The following is a 24,486-nucleotide window of genomic DNA, read 5'->3' as shown; positions in this document are numbered from 1 at the left end:
ATTAACAAAGGGGAAGCTCCGAGGTCAAGGGTCACACGCAGAGCCTGCCCTTCCTGCTGCATGTCAGGGCAGAGCAACTGGGTGGGATTAAGTACTGGGCCAGGCTGCTGCCATTGACTTCACATTTATCATTGTCTTGAAATCAAACACAGACCTAGGAGGTCAGAGTGGTGAGACCTCACGGGGACATTTATGGGTATGTGCACTTTTCTGTATGCATGTTCTACTTCAATAAAAAAGTTAAAAGAAAAAAAGGTAAGGAACCAGGTGAAGGAAGAGTGATTGACTCTCCCAGAAACAGTTCCTGGTAGGTTCCCCTTGATATGTTTGTTCCCTCCCAGGAGGTAGTGATGGATAAGGAGGAAAAAGGACCACTTCTTGAATTTAACGAATTTAGCCTTTCTTCCAAGGCTCTCAGAGCACCCTTTCTCAAAGTTAAATCTGTTTTTCAATGATTATATCTTAAGCTACTAAGTAAGCCACTTTGCAGATACTCTAACTTTTAGTAGCAATATTTTTCAGTTCGACTGGGTCATTCAGTGTGTATTTAGTGCTGTAGAGCTTACCTTGTAAGGTGTTAAAGATGGCAAAGAGATACATGAAGGTGACATTAACTGGTCCCCAGGCAAAGAAGGCAAAGCCCCAAGTAATTCCTAGTAAAAACGTAAGGCCAGCGACACTCCTGAGATCTTGAATACTGGTTTTTCGCTGGGCTCCCAGTTGCTTCTTCTTTTTAATTCGACAAAGTTGAACCAGGACCACAATGAACATGCTGACATTCAGCAAAAATATCACACAGAAATATCCCACAACTGTAATATAGAATACAGCATTGCTGTTGATCCAGCAACTGGAATTGGGGGGAAAAAACAGGGAAAACATATCATGGGTTTTTTTGCTGAAATATGGTTCCAAATGATAACAATGAATCTAGATTGTTTTACTGAAACATTTTCCTACAATTACAAGAGAAAAAAAAAGATAAAACCTCTGATCTCCACAGCCATTTATAGACCTAGGGGAAAAACTCCAAGAGGGTTTATTTTAGGACCCTTGGTGACTGAAAGTATTTAAAAAATATCCTTTGAAGACATTAAAAGATTTTATCCCCTTTAGATCCTAGTAACTCCATTCCATGAGTCTTTACTAATATAGTGTAGCTGGTATTTTATTTTTATCAGAGGCTTATAAAAGTATTTTCGAAATACTTCCTCCTAATTCATTTTTTTAACACATAGTAGCATGGCTTTTCTAACTAGCTGATCTCATTACATATATAACTGCAAAGCCTGCTGTAAATGTTACTGGATTTTATTAGGATGAGAGCCAGTTGATATGCTGATTAGAGCCTCCATTTTCTTGGAGAATTCTGCTTTCCAGTTCACTTAACGTTCCGTGGGGGGCTTTGTACTCACAAGTGATCAGGTGACCCGTTGGGGAATTTCCCATAGGATCCAAGTCCATAGTTATCTGGAGATATAATCAGGACAATGGTCACAACCACAGCTGGTACCCCTGGAAGATGGGAAACATCAGTCACACACAGTTCTAATAACCAAAGGTGGTGAGAAGAAAGAATAGAGATCACGTTCTATTTTCTTCTGAAATAGCAGAGACTGGTGAGCTGTTCACCAAACCCAGTTTCTCTTCCTCCCGGCACGTGGCTGGCCATCTCCCAGCCTCTCTTACAGCTAGGTGTATGTGGCTACTTGACTAGGTCTTGGCCAATGGAACATGGACAGAAGTGATTTGCTCCACCTCTTGGCCTAGCCCATAAAAACCTCCAGTGAGTTTCTCTACTCTTTTCTCCCAAATTCGGAGCGACCTTGGAAGCCCTGTCTTGAGGCAGAGTCTCCAGCAGTTTGGCTCCTGAAAAATCACAAGACCAGAGACCCCTCCACTTCTGCTAACTGGATTGCACATGAGTGAGAAATTACCTGCTCCTGACATTTCAGGGTTTGTCTGCTACGGTAGCTAGTGTTAGCCTTAACTTACACCCATCTGGAATGTAATTTTAAGGGTCAGGTGGCAGGCAAAGTGAAGGACTCCAAAATATACACCAAAGAATCAACCTGTTAGGGTTACCAGCAACTTCTGGAAAATCTTTCATTATGAACCCCAAAGTCCTCAACTGATTATCTGGAACCCGTTGATGGACTGAGATGCCTGACCTGATTGATTTGGGGGTGTTGACCGCCACTATACTGGCTCTCTCACTGGCTCTCCCAGGGCGCTCGGGCTAAGAGGAAGCATAATGAAAAGGCTCCTCCCCGCTTAAAGTGACCTTGGGCTGGGAAGGAGTCCGTCTCACCCCTCTACGCCATCGCTCCCCACCCCACGCTGACACTTCACAGACCAGCCTGGCATACAATCTCAAGGCTCTGGTAAATAAAAAACAATTCCTTCTCACAGCCAGGTTGGGCTACCTGGTACCATCTAACATAATATTTCATTTAATTCTTTTGTATTTGTACCTTATGGAGACACCGACATATGGTGACTTCCTAAGTTAGACATCTTCCTAAAAAGAAAATACTGGGCGGGGGGGGGGTGGGGGGTGGAGCTTTTCCTTGACAAGGGAATCTGACCGTTCAGGATTGTACAAAGAAGACGGAATCCGTGCCCAAGATCAGAGGCAGTGACTTCTTTTTCTGGGAATAAGTGACTTTCTAGAAAGGTGTTGTTCTGTTACTCTTCACAAAGATATAATAACAAGCAGGATGACAAGGGAGGAAAAGGGTCTGCAATCCTATTGCATAGGGAATATCTGAAGGAATATTTATTTATTTATTTAATATACATATACTTTTAAATATGTTTTGATGTGGACCATTTTTAAAGTCTTTATTGAATCTGTCACAATATCACTTCTGTTTTTTGTTTTTTGGTTTTTTTGGCCTGAGGCATGTGGGATCTTAGCTCCCCAACCAGGGATTGAACCTGCACCCCCTGCATTGGAAGGCGGAGGCTTAGCCACTGGACCGCCAGGGAAGTCCCTGAAGTAATATTTAGCCTGAAGAAGATAAGGGAGTCTTGGAGGGATGGCGGCTATAATACAGTGGAAGGGATATGCATAAGAAATTAGAAAGCCAGCCTCGGCTGTTCTCGAGCTGTGGAAATTAGGGTAAATCACGTCATCACTTTGAGCCAGGTTCTTCACCTGGTATTAGCAATAACTGCCTTGCTAACTTCACTGACTTGTCTCTTATGGGGTTACTTGTGTGAAAATACGTTGAGAAATAGAGCATTATACATATATATTACATGTAGATTATCTAAAGGACTCTTTGGCAGAAGAGGTATCAGCTTATTATTTTTTTTCCTGAGAAAGCAAAACCAAGACCGCTGGGTAAGTGCCACCAGAGAGCCAAGTGAACTTAATGGAAAAACAGACCTGCAGAGCTTTAGAAGATGGTCATTGGCTGCCTTGTGAGGTATTAAAAACGAGACAACAGGCCCAAAATGGACTCGCTTATGCTAGCCACAGGTCACCAAACTGAGACTTAACTCCATTACAGAGTTAAGTCTTCGGCTCGCCCAGAAATGGAATCTTAAACCAGTCAATCCGAAATCACCTTATCAGCACTAGGTAGGTAACCTGCCTGATAGACCCCTGCCACCCCTGAAGGAAAGTAACCTTGCAATAACCAACCCGCTTTATTGCCCAGAATGACTTCCTTATTCCTGCTTCCTTCTGCCTATAAAAAGTCTTTCACTTGGTACAGCTCCTCAGAGCTCCTTTCTATCTGCTAGACGGGATGCTGCCTGATTCATGAATTGTGAATAAAGCCAGTAAGATCTTTCAAATGTACTCAGTTGAATTTTGTTTTTTAATGAAGGTAATGAGCTCCCCAACAATAGAAAAATTCAAGCAGAGGTTAAATTATCTTTAGTCAAGGGTAAGTCAAGTCCAGGAGGCTCCTACATTTGGTGGGGAGTTGGATGAATAAACCTTCAAGATCTTGGGGGCGTCTAAGACTTTGTGATCCACCACTGACAGGTGGCATCATGTGAAATACCGGACCGGTGTGGTGATGAAGTTACATTAGGTTTTATCTGTACGTTCTCTTGCTATGCCCTGCTGAGCACACTGTCGTGCACATGTGTAAATCTGGGAGGTACAGAGCAGAGTGAGGCTGGCTGGGAGCTTGGGGACGGGCAGTCTGGCCTCATTATCACCAAGCTAATATTTTCAATTGATTGAGCACCTTCTGTGTGTCAGCCCCAGTTCTAGTTACTGGAAATACAAAGAGGATTCATAGCCCTAACCTCAGAGTGTTGCGGTCATAACCAATCCAGGGTAAATATACAGGTGTTCTAGGAAGAGACTTGACGAGGTTGCTCTCTGGGCAGTGAAACATGAAAAGGAGAATAAAGCTGTTTTAGAAACCTGCCAAGTATGACCTGCTTCATCAGTGTCTCTATCTGATTAAAAATCAAAACACTGGGGAAAAAGCAGAGAAAACCCAGGCACTGTGTGAGCAAAAATTATACATACCCCAACCAACAATGCAGAATTTAAGGATGTATTTTCGGATGTAAGTATTAAACACTTTGACAAGGGCCAGGTACATATGGAATGCTTCCAGGCCCATCCAAGTGAATGAGACCAAGAGAAAATAATGCAGAAATATAGCCACTGAGATGCAGAGGCCTCTTATGTCATACAAAGCAATCCACGAGTCCAAGAGGAACGCCAGATTCAGCAGCAGCAGAGCTGCACACAGCTGGATGAGGATTTTGGAAGGGTAATCCCTCCGGATCTTTCTAAAAGAAAAGGACAAAAAAAGAATTAGCATCACAATCTGCCAACGTTTATGTGAACATATCTGTGTTCTAGGCAATTTATTTTTATTTTTTGGTAAATGTCTATATGTATACATTTCCTCTCTTTGCGCGAGGGTGTGTATGTGTGGGGGGGGGAGGCATTAAAGCCAACAATAACAACAAAGGAAAAATCAAAACCGAATCATCTGTGATAACCATATGGAAAATTCATGTTTATATTTCTGTGGAACCTTTTAATACATGCCGACTATTGACCCATCCTTTCAAATAGTTTGTAGTGGAATCTTCTGAGCACCCACCTCCATTTCTCCCAAACTACTTCTAGAAGCATTGTGCTGCTTCTCATAGAATAGGCTCCTCTATTCAGATCTTCAAAAAGCCAGATTCTCCTGTTATCTTATGTTAGTAGTTAAAATGAGATCATGGAAAGAAGAGTTCAAACTATAGCTAAATGAAACAGCCAAAGGAAAATACAGCTAACTGATGACATATACATGTTTATGTGTGTGAAATTAGATCTGGTGAGATCATTCTGAGTAATGGTTGGCCTTATAGTAATTTAGTCTCATTAATCATATTTCCAAAGGTCCACTAGAAGATCTGTAGTCACAGATGGACCCTAAGTTTGGCACTAAAAGTAAATTTGTGCATTTCCTGATCAGTGTCCAAAATCTAAATCCCAGAACTTACATATTATTTCATTTAGTTAATGCAATAAAAGTGCCTATATTTCTTTTCCGACAGAATTTATTGGAATCCCCCAGTGACCAAAGGGACCCTTCTGATAAGCCAAGAAGGAGATGCTGTCATTTGGAATGTCATTCTTGCTTTGACCTACAAAGCCACACTCACTGAGTATCTGTATTTTTCAGTGACACTTGATACCCTTTATTCTTCTTCATCCCCACACCTGTTAATGCATTTAATCTTTTGTGTTTGCTCAGTATTATTTAGAAACTTAACATACTAAACACAGCTCTTGTGCTGTACATGGAGCTATGGTCTATTTCACATTATAAGCTCTTGTGTTTCGGGGTCTGCATCCATCTTTCATTTCTCACTTAATGTCAGCTAGGTACCAGGCATCATTTTAGGGTACAAGGATGATTAAGACACAACCCCTGCCTTCAGTGAGTGCACAAACTAGTGGAAGGAAGGAAGTATATAAACCAAAGTCCCATGAAGTTTTACATATAGGTGGCCCCACTAGATGGGTGGACAGGATAAGCTAGGCCAAGGAGCATGCTTAATTAATTAATATACTTTGGCAATTGAGGTGCTATGTCATATAATCCAAGTTTCCAGTTGTGGATACTCACTCAAAGGCTATGTAGGTTACGAGAGTAACTGACAAAAAAATTGATGAAAGCCCACAACCAATATAGGTGATAAATGTCAGGGCCATTAACTGAGCTGGTGGCAAGGGTGTTCGAGACAAGTCCTGGAAAATAAAATATTGCTTTCAAGACCAAATATTTTAAAATAAATAAGAGTCATAATTTACATTTATTGGGTATTCAGGTACCCGTCCATAGTTCGTTCAACAAACCTACAAGATAGGCGCAATTATTATCATCCTGTAAAGATAATAAAACTGAGGCCCAGAGAGGTTAAGTAATTAAGTAATAGTTCGTTAAGGTTAAGTAATAGTTCGTTAAGGTTAAGTAATTAAGTAATAGTTCGTTCAACAAACCTACAAGATAGGTGCAATTATTATCATTGTGTAAAGATAATAAAACTGAGGCCCAGAGAGGTTAAGTAATTTGCCCAGGGTCACACAGCTACACAGTAGAGGAGCCAGGATCCAAATTCAGGTCTGGTTGACTCCAAAGCCCATGTACTTGATCACTGCATTATGGTGCACCAGAAAAGCACCAGGCTAGAAGCCAGAAGACATGAATTTGGCTTCTGGCTCTTATATTTCTTAGTTCTATGACTGTAGACAATTACCTAACAAGTGAGTCTTAATTCTGACTTCATTAATATGAAAATAACAACTCCCTATTCTACCTATCTTGCTGGATTGTTGGGAAGATTAAATAAAATAACTTATGTCAAATGTTTTATAAAATTTTAAAGTGCCTTACAAACTATTTTTATTACCCATTTTAATCTGAATTCCCTAGTCCTCTTATAGCTATCTTAAAAAGAAAAACTTAAATGTAAAAATAGAATGCGAAAAAATACTTCTATGTTCAAGTATTTTCCTTCAAGTACATTTGCTTATTAGAAGAGTCATTTCATTGGCCTATAACTTTGCCACAATATCATGAAACCTGCTGACCTGTCAAAGTTATCCATCAGATTAGACATCATGGTATGATGCCCAGCTAACCCTCAGACCCAAATCTAAGGCCAGGTAGAGTGGGGATATTACCAGTAGGACGCCGAAGCTTGTAAGGTGGCTGCAGGTACAGGTGGTTTCATTTAGCCTCCTGTCTTTGACAGAGCAGCCATCAGATGACCAGCCTCCTCTGCCACCTGTTGGCATTAGAAAGAGCGTCTGCCAGATCAGCAAAGCCACTGCCCCAATCACTGCTCCTCCCTCCTTGCTTCCCCTCCCCTACCCACTCAAGACTGAAAAAGTTATGTCTGGAACCTACCGTTTCTGCCCAAGTCCCAAAATACACATCTCACTGTTAAGTCATCCTGTAACAGAAAGATAAACTACAAATAATTAATTTACAGAACTGAAAAAACTGGAAAGCGATTAGAAAAAAAACGGTATTTTAAAATTTCAGAATCTCATTCCTGATTTTAGGAGAGTTCTTATTTTACACTGGTCTCTAGAAGCAAGTGAGTCTCATATAGGTCAGCACTTAAACTCAGCAATCGTGCATAGGAATCACCTTGAGGCCTTGCTAAAAGGCACATTCTGATTCAGTGGGGCTGGGGTGGGGCCTGAGGGTCTGCATTGCTAGCAAGTTCCCAGCTGATGCTGATGCTGCAGGTCTGCAAACCACACTTTGAGCAGCGAGGTCATAGATGATGCTCAGTGTGAACTGAACTAAGATGCTTTCTCTTTGGAGGTGAGAATCAGACCTGTAGCCACAGATATAAAGCACTGAAAACTGGCAGTAAGAGCTTGCTTTTTACACTGCTCCTTCTTGGAAATTAGGAAGGCAGTTATCAGGCATGCTAAAACCCAGCAGAGTGACTGTGTGATTCTAGTCTTACACACTGCCCTAACTGGGTCTAAGGTTCTGCTGAATTTACTTTTTTCAGGCAAAGTCTTACAGGCATAGTTTGCATGAGGTGTTTCTGGTCAATGAACAGACCAGACAGGCCCCTCCCACCTGGCTCCGGTGGATGTGCTTTAATGTAACCGTCACGTTTCTTGTCAAATTCTTGACTGTCAGGTTCGCCACGCTCGAGGAAATGACATAGCTGATCAGAGAGAGGTTCTCCAAGGCAGGGTCCTAGCACACCAAAGAATCAACAAGATGGCAAGGGAAAATGAAATGTTATCAGAGAATTTTAGAGCTAGAAGGGACCCTACGGACTATTTAGTCCACATTGTTTATTTTACTACCTAGGTCAGGAATTCAGGGGCAGGGAGTAAAGTGACTTTCCCAAGGACCATAATGAGAAGCAGAGCTTATTCCACTATACAGTGCTCTAAATGCTGAGTTAAATTTCACAGATTGACACAACGAGACCCTCATGAATCTTAAAGGGAACATAACATTAAGCCATTTAAGCCATTTAAGCTGTGTGTTCCTGAGCAAGTTACTTAACCTCTCTGTGCCTCCATAGCCTCATCTGTAAAACTGGGATAATAATTCAATAGTTCCTCCCTCATGATGTTGTTGAGAGGATTAGAGTTAACATGTCTAAGTGCTTATGATACTGCACGGCAGTTGATAAATGCTATGTGAGTGTCAGTTATTGTCATTTATCCTCAGCAGCATCATTAGGTCCTGTTTAAAATAAACTACAGCTTTTCAGCAATTCATGTGACTTATAGCAGGCTTAAGAATATGTGAGGATTAAAAGAAATAAAACTCCCTTAGTCCCCCTCAAAACCTAAACCAAAAGCAATTAGAAGCAACTTTACCTGAAACAGGGCAGGTGTTTCAAAAAAGTTGAACTGCACCCTGGAAGCCAGCTCCACATCATTAGCTGGTAAATTACTCATCAGCGATGAAGGCAGAGTAATAATACCAATACTATTCTCAGGAGCCTGAGTTTCCAGAGAAACCTGAAAATCAAGTAAAAGATCATAAAGATGTCTGGGGCTAGTATAATCAAGAGGTGGAAAACACAACACCTAATAAAGACGGAGGATCCTGTAAGGGCATTTATTTGTGGTGTCTCTATTGGTTCTTCTTGTTTCTCTGATTGCTATGAAATTAGAGGATGTGTAATAGGGAGATGAGGCCTCAGAGCAGGAAAGGAAACAGTTTTTTTTTTGTTTTTTTTTTTTGCAGTACGCGGGCCTCTCACTGCTGTGGCCTCTCCCGTTGCGGAGCACAGACTCCGGACGCGCAGGCTCAGCGGCCATGGCTCACGGGCCCAGCCGCTCCGCGGCATGTGGGATCTTCCCAGACGGGGGCATGAACCCGTGTCTCCTGCATCGGCAGGCGGACTCTCAACCACTGCGCAACCAGGGAAGCCCGGAAAGGAAACATTTTAAGGATAAAGGATATACAGAAACAATCAGAAAGTGCAGGATACTATATGTCAATTATATCTCAATAAAGCTAGGGTGGGAGGGGAGAAAGTTCAGGATAACTGCAGAGCCCAAGGAGACCACAGCAGCAGACACACCAACTTGGTGACCTGTTAGGGCAAAGTCATCATAGAACCACATGCACTAAACTTTTAAAGGGAAGACTATACAAATTAAGTTTAAAGGTGAGACTTGGTTTTACTTGCATGTTTCCAGTCCCCAATCCCTCTAATAGAAAACACTAGAAGCAGGATTGATATACAGCACCACTATTCACACCAGTGTAGTCCTAACACTTGTTAAAATATTGAAATGGGGACTTCCCTGGTGGCATAGTGGTTAAGAATCCGCCTGCCAATGCAGGGGACATGGGTTCGAGCCCTGGTCCGGGAAGATTCCACATGTGATGGAGCAACTAAGCCCATGCGCCACAACTACTGAGCCTGCGCTCTAGAGCCCGCAAGCGACAACTACTGAGCCCACGTGCCACAACTACTGAAGCCCGTGCTCCGCAACAAAAGAAGCCACTACAATGAGAAGCCCACGCGACACAACGAAGAGCAGCCCCCACTTGCCGCAACTAGAGAAAGCCCGCGTGCAGCAACGAAGACCCAATGCAGCCAAAAATAAATAAATAAACTTATATATTTAAAAAAATACTGAAATGGGTCAAAAAGTAGCTGGTACCAAACGTAAAATAGCTAGTGGGGAAGCAGCCGCATAGCACAGGGAGATCAGCTCAGTGCTTTGTGACCACCTAGAGGGGTGGGATAGGGAGGGTGGGAGGGAGACGCAAGAGGGAGGGGATCTGGGGATATATGTATACATACAGCTGATTCACTTTGTTATACAGCAGAAACTAACACACCACTGTAAAGCAATTATACTCCAATAAAGATGTTAAAAGAAAAAAAAAGAAAAAAGCATAGTAGCCGGTGTCAGGTCTCTCCCAACTGACTAGAACCCGCTGGACACCTCCCTGACTTGACTGCCCCCCCCAAACTTCCACAAGCCAGCTGCTAAAGGGTTAACACTGGGCACACCAAGATCCTGCTCCAGCCAAGACCGATGTCCTTTTTTTTTGATTCTGTGGCGCCCCATTGTTCTAGATGTTAAATATTTTGAATATCACCCCTGAGTATAGCAGTAATTGCCTCAATAATGAAGTACACAAGGACTTATAATCATATACAAAAAAAGGTCTTTTCCACAATAAATTAGGATGTACCTGAAGATTTGCAGGGTCTTGGGCAGCAAAAGTAGTTGTGTCAAAATTACTGGCGTTCACTCTGATCACAGCCAGAGCCAAAGAAGGGGAGGTCAGACTTATGGTCTTGGTTGAAAAATTCAGCTGTAAGCCAATGTCATCCACTACTTTTAGCAATCTGTAAAGAGAAGTAGCCGTTCAAATTCAGCACCCCCACTTTGTTTTCCCCAGTCTAAGCAGAATATAGAGTAGAAACTTAACAAGTCATCATGAACCTCGTACGTGGGAGAAAAATACTTGGCTTTAATTAATCATATAGAAGCATCATTATCATTAGAGGGTCCCCTCTCATGACCACATCAGTTTGCTAAGTCATACCTTTGGGCCAAAGGGGCCAGCAAGGTGGGCGGGGAATGAAGGAGTTTGCTGACTTGGTTTATCATTTGTCCTGCGAGGTTAGGCTCCAAGCTGCCTAAGGAAAGAACCTTCTCCATCCGGGACACTTGGTTCTCAAGCTCAGAAACACTGATGCTGCTGGTGTGAACAATTTCTATAACAGAGAGCCAAATCACTTTCTGAACACATAATGGAAAAATCACTAATGAAGAAACACACATAGACTCTGTGACCTAGCAAACCCACTCCTAGGTATTTGCCCCAAGGAGATGAAAACCTGTCTTAAGAAGACATGTTCATAAATGTTGATAGTAGCCTCTTTCATAATAGTCCCAAACTAGAAACAACCCAAATGTCCATCGACTGGAGAATGAGGAAACAAACCGTGGTCCATCCACACAGTGGAATATTACTCAGTAATAAAAAGGAATGAACTGCCAATAAATGCAACAACATGGACAGGTCTCCAACAGTCCAATGTATTACGTTACATGAAAGAAGCCAGACTCAAAAGGCTACATACTGTGTGATTCTCTTCATATGACATTCCAGAAAAACTGAAAGCATAGGGAAACAAAACATATCAGTGGTGCCCAGAGGCTTGGGGTAGTGGGTAGGAGTTGACTACAAAGGGACACGAGGGAACTTTGGGGATAGTGGAAACGTTATATTATCATGATGGTGGTTACGTGACTGTGGGCATTTATCCAACCTCGTAGAACTATAAAAATTTCATTCATCTATAGAACTGGATGAATTTTATTGCAGGTAAATTATACTTCAAGAAAGTTAACTAAAAAAAATGTAAAAGCACGTTAGTGTATTTAGTGTATATCTGTATAAGCATAAATATACATGTACTTAATTTATAGCATGAATACAGAACTTTATGTGGGTAACTAAAAGCTCTTTTTGTGGAAAGGAGAATATTATGAAATCAACAGTTGGACTACCAGCTGTAAGCCTGATTTTTAGTAGTGTTTTTAATTGGGATACAATGATATAAACCTGTCTAACAACAAAGAAGTCTCTCTTTTAATTTTATTGAAGTATAGTTGATTTACAATGTTGTGTTAATTTCTGCTGTACAGTAAAGGGACTCACTTATACATATATATATTCTTTTTCATATTCTTTTCCATTATGGTTTATCACAGGATATTGAATATAGTTCCTTGTACTATATAGAGTACATTGTTTATCCATTCTATATATATACTAGTTTGCATCTGCTAATCCCAAACTCCAATCCTTCCCTCCCTTACCCCTCTCCCCCTTGGCAACCCCAAGTCTGTCCTCTATGTCTTGTGAGTCTGTTTCTGTTTTGTAGATAATTTCATTTGTGTCATATTTTAGATTCCACATATAAATGATATCATATGGCATTTGTCTTTCTCTTTCTGACTTACTTCACTTAGTATGATAATCTCTAGGCCCATCCACGTCGCTGCAAATGGCATTACTTCATTCTTTATTTTTTTAAATTTTTATTTATTTTTTGGCTGCATTGGGTCTTTTTTGCTGTGCACGGGCTTTCTCTAGTTGCGGTGTGTGGGCTCAGTAGTTGTGGCACGCGGGCCCTAGAGTGTGTGGGCTTCAGTAGTTGCAGCGTGTGGGCTCTAGGACACACGGGCTTCAGTAGTTGTGGCACACGGGCTCAGTAGTTGTGGCTTGCGGGCTCTAGAGCGCAGGCTCAGTAGTTGTGCACGGGCTTAGTTGCTTGGCGGCATGTGGGATCTTCCCAGTCCAGGGATTGAACCTGTGTCCCCTGCATTGGCAGGAGGATTCTTAACCACTGCACCACCATGGAAGTCCTATTTCATTCTTTTTAATAGCTGAGTAATATTTCATTGTATATATATGTATAAAACACATGTATATAAAAAACATATCTTCTTTATCCATTCATCTGTCGATGGACATTTAGGTTGTTAACATGTCTTGGCTATTGTAAATAGTGCTATGAACACAGGGGGTGCATGTATCTTTTCAAATTTTAGTTTTGTCTTTGTATATGCCCAGGAGTGGGATTGCTGGATCATATGGCAACTCTATTTTTAGTTTTCTAAGGAACTCCATACTGTTCTCTGTAGTGGCTGCACCAGTTACATCCCCACCAACAGTGTAGGAGGGTTCCCTTTTCTCCACACCCTCTCCAGCATTTCTTATTTGTAGACTTTTTAATGATGGCCATTCTGACCGGTGTGAGGTGATACCTCACTACAGTTTTGATTTGCATTTCCCTAATAATTAGCAATGATGAGCATCTTTTCATGTGCCTATTGGCCACCTGTATGTCTTCTAACAAAGGAGTCTCTTAATTTCACCACCTAACATCCTATTTGTTATTTTGCATATTCCCTTCGAATCTTTATCCACCTGTTATAACTTACTAACTTACAAACATGGTGTGCCAACTATTTACTGTCACGTTATTTTCACTTCACTCAAGACTTGAAAAATGCCCCAAGTTTCTATCTAGCTGTTCTTATGCACAGCTGCGTAATAGACATTTTGTTGAGGTGGCATATCATATTTCATCACTCCTCTCTTGTGGAATTCAAAAACATCTCCAGTCATTTGGCTCCAAATCTCCTGGGGACGCTTGCCCAGGGCAGAGGAGGCAGGACCACAACTCGAGCTCCAATCTCATGTCGCCAAGAGGTTGGCTTTGCCTCCCACCCTCCAAATTCCAGAGGAATGCCTGCTTCTTACTCACTGGCTTGAAACTCCAGAGAGTATCCAGAATTCTCTCTGCTTCTTTCCCTCTTCCCTTTATCTTTTTACCCCTAAGCGTACTTTGTGTCCGGGGAGCCCCGTGCAGTTTCCATGGCATTGTCATGTCCGCCACGGTTCCAAACCTATGAGGTTAGTGAGATTATTTCCATCTTGAGGTAGCGCAGGCTAAGTTAGGGGGAGCGAAATGGCTTATTCTGGATCCCACCGCCTGTGAGGGCCTGGGCAGACCCACCCCTAGGTCTTCTGAATTCTCTTCTCCTCCTCACGGCTACTTTGGCTCAGCCCCAGCTCTGGCACTCTGTGACTGACTGGTTTTCAGGAACATCAATGTTTTCTTTTGTCTTCTGTCTAAATGGAGTTACTGTGTTTAATAGTTCAAAATCTTTCCCTTCAGAATGTTGAAAACAGTGACCCAACAACCTTTTGAGGGAGAAAGAAACCTGTAAAATAACTCATCTTGACAAAATGAGATCTGTGTTTGCCTCAGAGCTATTTCTCTTGACCAAACAATCAAACTCAGCCATATCTATGTTCTAAGGATGCCCAAAAGAAAGCTCTCAAAATCAAGTAGGCATCATAAAAGCAAAGGCTTAACGTGGTTTCATTACAGGTATTTTGATTTGGCAGGCTGGCAGCTGGGTTTCACATGACCAGGATGACAACAAACGTGGGAGCAGCGTTGCTCCCCATATTTACCTGTCTTGTCAGGAGGTGTGCTGGTCGTGTTGACATTCACAGGGGCAGACGTGGTGGGAGAGGGAGGTAAGGATTTCACAGGTGGCAGGGTATGGGAAAGATCAGTGGGAGGCACAGGGGAAGAGATAGTTCCAGACTGGGGGAGCATAGCAATGGCAGGGCTAGAAGCAATGGGAGCTGAAGGCTGGGGAGAAGAAAGGGGAATCACCCCTGTTGGAGAGTGAGGGCTGTGGATTACAGGTGGATGAGCTAGGGGCTCAGCAAAAGAGAAGGCACTGGAGGTCTGGGACACAATGGTGGCCTGAGGAGCAAGTGGGATGGAATTGCTGGAAGAAGAAAATGGTGAACCGTGTGGATGACCAGCAAGACACACAACGGGATCCTGCAGGTCACTAAAGGAAAGAATCAGAGAGATGCACATGAGACACGAATGAGCTACAGAGGCTAATCTCTTCTTCTGGCAACCATGTGACACCACCACGGTGACATGGCTCCACCAGGGACCTGCCACTGCACATCTTCTGTGTACCTGCTACTGGCCTCCTGCCCCTGCCCACTGCCAACACCTTCTCCCTGGGAGGGGAATGAGCCAGGAGGGATGCTCTTTCATGAATTCCCAGTTCTGCTTCACTTGTTCACTGCTGCTCCCTGACTCTATCAGTCAGTTGAGGAGATCTTGTAACATTTCCAGGTGCTTCTTGCGGAGGGGAGCTATTAAATGCCCTGAGACCCAACTGGTAGTTTCCATATACTAGGAATCTGTCTTTTTTGGTGTTTTTTTGATTTTACAAAATTTACTCTCAAAAAAAATGGAATCACATGCCCAAACTGTTCCCAACATACTTACAATTTTTCTAAAAACTGAATCAAATGCCAAAATACCATTTTCCTTTAATATTCAAATCCACACTGACAAAACTGGCTCATCATTTTTGGAACAACTGATTTGACTTAGAAGCTAAAGCACACCCATTTCAAAACTATGTCTGTCCATAATAGATTCACTAACTCGTGTCAACTCAGTATTAACAATGGCTTCAAAGTGGTATGGCATAAACTGAAAAGCAGTTCTAAATTTACCAGTAACAACAAAATGTTCTTCAAATTTTTCTTACAGTGTTTGCAACCAAAGTACATAATTCTGTCAATTACAATTACAATCTTCTGCATATTGATTGATAGAAGAAAAAATATGTAGAAATCACTATTATTAATTTGTAGAATGGAATTTTTCATTCCAGCAAATTCTTGTACTGGTCTTGGTGGGTCACAAATAAGCTTTTCCTTTCCAAGAAACTTCAAATTTAGGTCGTTCACGTGCACACTGGTGATACTGGCTAGGAAAGGTAAATCACACTGCCATTTTTGTTCTTCAACGTGTTGAATTTTGTTTCAAGAAAATCTTGAATTGGAGTTAACAATGCATAAATTTTTGTGAAACTGATGAGCATAGGAATCTGTCTGAATCAATTTTATACTGCTATAGCCTGCCATGGTCCTAACTAGCACATAGTATGTGAACAAGAAATGCTTGCTGAATGAAAAAATGGATCAAGCTGGGGCCAAAAGGGTGGTCCCCAGCTTGTACATCAGCTACACCCTCAATGTTACTGTAGCCCAGTGGTTCTCAACCTTGGCTGTGCCTGAGAATTACGTAGAGGACTTTTTTAAAAAACAGAGAGATTTCTGTGGCCTCTCCTAAGTATCTGATTCAGTTGGTCCTGGAGTGGGGGTGAGGTTCCCAGGCCCATGTATTTTCATGACATGGAAGACTGAGAAGAACTCATCTACCATCTGGCACAAAATCCACCAGTCTTCAGGGGAAAAGGCAACAAATTATCACCCAGGGAAGACTCTGATGGATCCAGTTTTAGATGGTGACTTAGAACACCAGTGAGAATGTATTCTTGGAGCTTCTCTTGGGTTAGAGGAGGGAGGAATATCAGGTTGAGAGACCTAAGGAAAGTCATACCCATAAAAAGAAATGCTGGCTCAACCCAGTCTGGGCCAGGCACCCAGCTGGAAGCCTCTCCCCACGGCCTGATGTTCGGGAAGCAGTATGGACAAAGGAGTGCCAGACAGAAAGATGATGAGTCGCGAAGCCTTGGCTGGGGCTCCAGCTCTCACTACTCCTCTGGGCAATCCACCCAACTTCTCTGAGCCTCCATTCCCTAAATTGTATAATGCGGCAACCCATCTGGCCAAGCTGTGGCAAAGGTGCTTTGAGAAGTGTAAATTAAATTTCCTTCATATTATCTGGGGGCTGCAGCAGCTGGACCCTTTAGCATGGGGCTCCCATTCGCTGGGCTCAACCATGAAGAGGTTGCCCTGTACTGCTCTCATCACTTCTGCTAATCAGAGCCCTTAACCCACCGGGTGAGGTACGTGGTGAGCATCAGAGCAGTGGCGGGCAACACCACCTATACGTTAGAAACCTTGGAGCACTTCAGCACCAGTGCCGGGGCTCCCAACCCAAACCAAATGAGCGAGAATCTCTAGGGTGGGTGCAGGCATCCATATTCATTTTAATGTGCTTCTTTGCTGAGGCACAGCCTAATACAGTAAACTGTACTAATCTTACATTTAGAGCTTGAAGAATTATAAAAATTGTAATTGTAATATGTATACACCTCTATCATCACCACCCAGATCAAAATATAGAGTATTTCCAGCACCCCAGAAGGCCACCTTGACACATCAGTTTTAAAAGAGCCCCATGTGTTTCTAATGTACAGCCAATCTTAAGAACCAATGCACTGGAAAGACACTGGGCCATCATCTAATTCTAGCCTAATTTTTAAAAAATCCAGAAACCTAGGCTGCACCCCAGACCAATGACATCCCTAGCTCTGCGGGTGGGAGGCAGGCATCAGCGCATGTATGTATGTATGTATGCATGTATGTACATGCTGTGCCGCGTGGCTTGTGGGATCTTAGTTCCCTGACCAGGGATTGAACCCGGGCCCCAGCAATGAAAGTGCCAAGTCCTAACTCGGGCCCCAGCAATGAAAGGGCCATCATCTAATTCTAGCCTAATTTTTAAAAAATCCAGAAACCTAGGCTGCACCCCAGACCAATGACATCCCTAGCTCTGTGGGTGGGAGGCAGGCATCAGCGCATGTATCTATGTATGTATGTATGTATGCATGCATGTACATGCTGTGTCGCACGGCTTGTGGGATCTTAGTTCCCTGACCAGGGATTGAACCCGGGCCCCAGCAACGAAAGTGCCAAGTCCTAACCACTGGGCCGCCAGGGAATTCCCAGCATTGGTGTTTTTAAAACTCCCCAGATGATTCCAACATACAGCCAGGGTTGAGAACCACTGTTCTACAGTCTAGAACCCCACTACTCAAAGTGGGGTCCATGAACCAGCTTCACCTGGTTCCCCCAATGTTAATACCTAACATTTGGAGTTTAACCCAAATAGCTACCAAAATTTAGCATATGACAAAGGTGGCATCTCAGATAACTGAGGAAAAGGTGGACTTTTTAATAAATGGTGCTGGGACCACTAGATAGACATTGGAAGAAGATTAAATTAGACCCAAAGCTCCCACTACATAAGAATAAATTCCAAGTGGATCTAATGTAAAAACAAACAAACAAAAAAAGAAACCATACAAGTACTATAAAAACACAAGGGTAAATTGCTCTATAGCCAGGCGTAGGGGAAGGCTTTCTAATAATGCCTCCAAATCCACAAGCAATAACATAAAAGATTGGTAAATTTAACTACATAAAAAAAATTTAATTTGCACGACAAAAACATCATAAACAAAGTCAAAAGATAACTGACAAATTGGAGAGAAAATATTTGCAACATATACCACAGATAAAGGGCTAATATCCACCATATGGAAATATATAAATTACTCTTAAAAACTGATTAAATATCTAGTGGGAAAAAGATATGAACACACAATTCACAAAAATACAAAAAATGGCCCCACGTATATGAAAAGAAAATGCTCAAGCCGTTTTAATAAGAGAAGTACAAATAACACTAAGACACCATTCCTCATCTACCACACTGGAAAAATTTTTCAATATGAGGACACATTCAGTTGGTGAGGCTGTGGGAAGTCAGAATAGTGTCAATGCTCCCCAGGTGATTCTAATGTGCAACCAAGATTGCAAACCATTGGTTTAAAGTGAAGTAAACTTCATACAAAAGAAAACTGTGCTTTTTCCCTAAAATTGAAAGCCCTTCTTCACCGTCAAAATTTCAAATTCCTTAGCCAGCATGGCGATTAAGTATTATTATTATTAGGAAAAGGGTCAGCATATTTGCTACATACCACTGCAGTTTTTCTAACTCTTCCGGGGAGGAAGGGCAGGGGATCCTGACAGAGCAGCAGCACTGTTCTGCAGGAAACAAAAAGAAAAGAAAGAAGAAAATGGTCAAGAATAAGGCAAGGCAGAGGCTCAGCTCCGTCAAGTACAACAGTTCTTACACTGATGGGATTTTGAAGAGCATTAGTCTAAAACAGGTGATAAAATAAATTGGATTCCATTATATTGACAATTACATATAAATAGTAGGTGCTCAAAAATATTTACTGAGTGAATAATTTGGGGTTATATGCACACAGTGTCAATCGCTGTTCAGCACCTCCTAAGAGAAATTCAGGAGTAAATATATCCCAGCAGCAATCAATCGAGCACTCCAAATAGAATTCTCCCTCTCAGTAGGGTTTGTTTTATCATGATTTCCAATACAGCATACTGAAACTTTACTGAGAAAGTGGGAAAAATCACCTTTTAGAGCTCCTTAAAAACTGCCCAAGGACAAGAGTCAAAACAGAAAGCTGTAACATATGTAAATTTATTCACTGTATTTTCAATTTTGAAAAGAACACATCAAAGTCATGTGAAAATGAACACAGCAATAAAGATAGAGACAACTTACCCATCGGTCGAATCTTTACTGTTTGCAAAGCAACCATCACAGCACATATGTTCATTGTCTTATGCAGTTTTATTGTGAATGTACAATTTAATGTGCTATAAAGAGAAATATATATAACCAGAGTGTTACTAAACTGGAAACCTACCTACATATTTGTAATTGCTTTTTCAAGCTTAGAGTGAGGAAAGGGGGCACTGACACTGTTAACTTGCAATGTCACCCCAATAAGCTTGTAAACATCCACCTATCATGGGCTGAACTTTACCCCAAAGACTTTCTAGGACGAAGAATTAATTTATAGAGGTTTACATTCACAGGGACTGCAAACCAGAGACCCTCTGACCACACACAGCTGCTGAGTCGTTTTGCCTGCCCGCATCATGAACATACAGGGGTGAAACCTGGTGGCAAAGACAAGCATCCTGACATCTAGAGTCTTACCACCCACCCACACTGCCTGGTGTCTGGAGGCATTTGTGTTTCCATCATGAGAGCCCTTTCACATACCAGCCTAGATGAATAGCAAGGTCTCTTAAATCCAAAATCTTTCTGGCAGTTCAATTCAGGTCATCAGATAACCAGGAATTTAAGACATTCTGTTTCTTTTTTACTTTTGTCTTGGTTTAGGTCAACAAAATATTAATGTTGCAAATAATGAAAAGTGAAATAACAAAATACATATAGTGAATAGGAATCTGATCTACAATTTCACGGAAGACTTGCCTTTATTTGTACCAATGAACCGTCTGATGAGTAGAAACTGTTATTTTATAGGACTTTTACTCTCACAGAATGCTCAAGATTCAGGTAGTGAGATTATCGACCTAAAAGCCATTGGCTTATGCAGCCAGGACAGCCAATGGACATAATTTCAAATGATAATCTGTGTAACCTCAAATAGCTGTCAGGCAATCTCTGATTCATCCTTGCACGCACTTTTTTTTTTTTTTAATAAATTTCTTTCTTTCTTTCTCTTTATTTTTGGCTGCGCTGGGTCTTCGTTGCTGCACGCGGGCTCTCTCTAGCTGCAGAGAGCAGGGGCTACTCTTCGTTGCGGTGCACAGGGTTCTCACTGTGATGGCTTCTCTTTTTGCAGAGCATGGGCTCTAGGCGTGTGGGTTTCAATAGTTGTGGCTCACAGGCTCCAGAGCACAGGCTCAGTAGTTGTGGCTCACGGGCTCTAGAGCACAGGCTCAGTAGTTGTGGCGCACGGGCTTAGCTGCTCCGCGGCATGTGGGATCTTCCCAGACCAGGGCTCGAACCCGTGTCCCCTGCAATGGCAGGTGGATCCTTAACCACTGCGCCACCAGGGAAGTCCCGACCCTTGCACACACTTTTTATTTTCTTCTTTTCTCTTTCTTTCCTATCTTTTCCTTCCCCCTCTCTCCTTTTCTCTCCTAGCTCCATATTATGTTCCTTCTCTGTGTGGCCTTCACCCTGACTAGACCACTGGGAGCCATTTGTTGGCCCTACTGGTGGCCTGTGGGGCTAAGGGAACTGATGACCGTTAGCTTCATAGAACCAGAGGCAAATGGCCCAACACCACCCACCCCTCTGTGCTTCATAAAGAAATGAGAATATGGGCTTCCCTGGTGGTGCAGTGGTTGAGAGCCCGCCTGCCGATGCAGGGGACATGGGTTCGTGCCCCGGTCTGGGAGGATCCCACATGCCGCGGAGCAGCTGGGCCCGTGAGCCATGGCCGCTGAGCCTGCGCGTCAGGAGCCTGTGCTCCGCAACGGGAGAGGCCACAGCAGTGAGAGGTCCGCATACCGCAAAAAAAAAAAAAAATTAAAAAAAAAAGAAGAAATGAGAATATGGATGACAGTGATATGTGTTTGGAAGAATAAAAAATTATATATCCAAAATGTCACTAATGTGTATTTATTTTAGAGGAATGCTTTTGAATTTGCACCCTAAAGACTCCTTGTACTTTATTTCTCATGAGTAGAGAAATAAGGTTATTTACATAAAAGTATTAAAAATGACTGACCTTTGGGCCTCTGCTGTAGCACACACTATAAAATAAGTCTGAAACAAAAGAAAAAAAATACGTTAGTTTGACAGTTGAAAATGTCAGGCAAGATGACCAAGGACTAATCACAGCATCACAGAATCTTAAAACCACAAGAACCCCTAGGAATCATCCAATTCACATTCCTACCAGATTAATGACATATGATCAAAGCTATTCAGGCCATACAGGCTCTACTTGGATACCTCTAGTGTCAGGAAACTCTTTACCACATAAGGGAGCTCATTCTCCTGGAGCCCTGGTTTTAAGAAACTTGGTTTTACTTACAGGAAAATCTACCCCCTTGTAATGTCCATCCATTGAGCCTAGTTCTGATTTTTGGAGTAGTGGAACTAGCCCATTCATTCTTATACATGACAGATTTGGGGTAATTTGAATACATATCTCCTCAGGAATAAAGAACCCCATGCTCTCCCCCAAATAATAACAATAATTATAAACAAATACAGGATGTACTATAATTACCTCACTTAAAGTTTGCAGGGTTTTGTTGAGTTCTGATCGCCTGTTAATAAAATGAGAAATTGATATGAAGGAGATCATTGGTGATGTTAAATTCAAAACAAGTTAGATTTTTAGCAATTAAATTAAGCATATGGTATTTATTGCTTGCAGTGTTCACTCTGAAGAAATACTGGGTATAACAAGAGATTCCTATGTGGGAAAAATTAATTATTCATATGACAAGGGAAACTAACCAGACAGAAGCTGTATCGGTTCTAGCCAACAGCAAGATATAAATTATGGTTGAACAATCTTATTTCATTAGGCTACTGCAACCCCCAGGCAGCTGCTTCTGGCAAAGGGCCAGAGGAAGAGCTGGCCGGAGGCACAATTTCTGAGAGGGGCCAGCCACTCACCCTGGGGGCCCTCTGTCTCTGATTTCCTACTCATTCTCTCTCCAACTGACCCCACCTGCCCTCTAGCACTCCGCAGCCCTGCCTTCCCCTCCTCACAACTCCTCTTTAGGAATTTCCCTCATTGCTCTCCTCCAATCCCACTCCAACAGTTTTATTTCTTCAATGTGGCAGAGCTTCCCATGAACTTAGGATGAAAGAAATCTAGTTAAAGGACTCACGTTAAGGCAGCGATTCTCAACTGGGTTGACTCTGCCCCCCGCCAAGGGACACCTGGCAATATCTGGAGACATTTTTGATTGTCACAATTGGGGGCAGGGTGCTCCCTGCATCTAGTGGGTAGAGGCCAGGGATCTGTTACACATCCTACAATGCTCAGCACAGCCCCACATAACAAAGAATGATCAGGCCCCAAATGTCAACAGTGCTGAGGCTGAGAAATCCTGCTCTAAGGACTGGGCAATAGTTCTTGGCTCCAGGGAAGGTCTGGAGAGAAGAGAAGTATCGCGGCAACAGTAGTCAGCTAGCTTTTCAAGCTGGCAGGAGCTGCTCCTGCAGAACTGGGCTCAGAGGCCACCTTCTTTCTGGGGTTTCCCTGGCCACTCCAGTCATGTCCAACTACTCTGCCTACTCTATATTCACACACTCAGAACATCCTTTGGTAGCCTGTACGTGTCACCTTCATTGCAGGGATTATACTGTATTGTTATCATTTGTTTGCTTCCTGCTTCTTTCCCATCAGACTCTAGATTCCTGCTTCTCAAAATTGGCCTCGTGCTGGAACCACCTAGGGATTTTCAAAAATACCAATGCCTGCAACTCAGGCCCCAAATACCGATTTAATTGTTATGGAGTGTGCCTGGATAGCAGGGGTTTTAAAAGATCCCCAGGTGATTTTAATATACAGTCAAGGTTGAGAACCACTGCTCTAGACCCAGTTTTCCATCTCAGAGAGTTGGGTTTATCCCCATTTGTATCCCCAATGCCTAGCACATAGTAGGTGTTCAACAAATGCTTGGTGGCTTTAAATGAACTCATCTATATTTCAGGTCTAGCAACTAAAATGAATTACTTACAAGTATGCCAGGTTGTGTTCTATTTACGAACTTGTGAGTTTAAAAACATGTTTCCTATCACGTGTTTTGTTTTTATTGATACCTTGGAAAAGTTTTTCTCTTCAGTGTCATCACAGATACTCCTCAGAGCTTCTGGATTTGGTTCAAAAGTTTACGAAAATCTCTTTTGAAAGATAATAGCAAGGTTGAGAGTGGATGAATTTCACCTCTGATGCTGCTTCCCTGCATGAGGGCGAAGACATGAAGTTTCCCCTTGCAGTGATAGTCAAGGTGAGACTGTCTGCTGGCCGACATTTTGACCTATTGTCTAACTAGGAGCATTTATTTGTAATGCACTTCTTACTGTCTGTGCTTACCCTTGTAAACTGAGGTCTACTTAACAAAGACCTCTCTCTGACTTTTGAATGACCGATGCCTCATGAAAGCGTGAGTAAATGGTATACATGGAGTCCTACCTTGAACTCTTATTTCAACCTGGCTGGCTACCAAATCACATTAAAACCCAAATACCATTTCAAATGGAGCTCTTGAAACCGTGGGTAATTATTAGTCAAATCCATTTCGCCTATAACCTGCCTTCACGAATCAAAGTCCTTTTAAGACCTGCATGTCCTCCAAGCAGCATGTAGCCTAAACAATAAGATGTTTTCCTGAGTTGTTTTCCAGGAACTTGGAGTCAGCTGTGTCTAGTTCTAGCTGAACCGGTTAAGACGGGAGAGGACCCCTGACCCTCCAACTGGGCATGCGCGAGCGTCCGATGTCCTTGGCGTCAGAGGGCTGAAAACTCTACCCTCAGATGGTGCTAAGCGCCTCCATTTTTGAACATGAAGAGGTCTGTAGCTTAGTAACACCTGCACAGAACAAAGATTACCCACCTTTTTCCAATCACCTTTCCCCATGCTCCCCACGCTCCCCAGCCTCAGACTGCCCTGCCACTTTATTCTTTACCTCATAAATACCCCAAGTCCCTGGCCTTTGGGGAGGCAGATCTGAGACTTGTTCTCCTCATGTGGCTGCCTTGGGAATAAACCCTTCTCTGTGCTGCAAACCTTGGCTTCTCAGTGTTTTGGCTTGCGGTGCATTGGGCAAAACGAATCTGGTTTGGTGACAC

General features: G+C 42.5%; 1 protein-coding gene across 12 annotated transcripts in view; it reads right to left on the bottom strand.

The window, feature by feature from the left end:
• Positions 1-24,486, bottom strand: part of ADGRG2 (adhesion G protein-coupled receptor G2) — a 115,736-nt gene that overhangs the window by 9,520 nt on the left and 81,730 nt on the right. For all 12 annotated transcript variants that reach the window (XM_081222823.1, XM_081222822.1, XM_081222826.1 and 9 more), the window contains 15 exons: positions 21,908-21,947; positions 21,401-21,438; positions 19,411-19,505; positions 18,800-18,866; positions 14,499-14,890; positions 11,046-11,217; positions 10,689-10,845; positions 8,846-8,989; positions 8,085-8,207; positions 7,392-7,437; positions 7,166-7,269; positions 6,108-6,229; positions 4,499-4,767; positions 1,416-1,515; positions 567-850 (listed from right to left, as the gene is read on the bottom strand). In XM_081222823.1, the coding sequence (XP_081078949.1) occupies positions 567-850; positions 1,416-1,515; positions 4,499-4,767; positions 6,108-6,229; positions 7,166-7,269; positions 7,392-7,437; positions 8,085-8,207; positions 8,846-8,989; positions 10,689-10,845; positions 11,046-11,217; positions 14,499-14,890; positions 18,800-18,866; positions 19,411-19,505; positions 21,401-21,438; positions 21,908-21,947 (2,153 nt within the window). The remainder of the gene's footprint in view (positions 1-566; positions 851-1,415; positions 1,516-4,498; positions 4,768-6,107; positions 6,230-7,165; positions 7,270-7,391; positions 7,438-8,084; positions 8,208-8,845; positions 8,990-10,688; positions 10,846-11,045; positions 11,218-14,498; positions 14,891-18,799; positions 18,867-19,410; positions 19,506-21,400; positions 21,439-21,907; positions 21,948-24,486) is intronic.

The sequence above is a fragment of the Mesoplodon bidens genome (assembly GCF_964165515.1).
Source record: "Mesoplodon bidens genome assembly, chromosome: X".
NCBI lineage: Eukaryota > Metazoa > Chordata > Mammalia > Artiodactyla > Ziphiidae > Mesoplodon > Mesoplodon bidens.
This window is presented reverse-complemented; position numbering and strand designations above follow the sequence as displayed.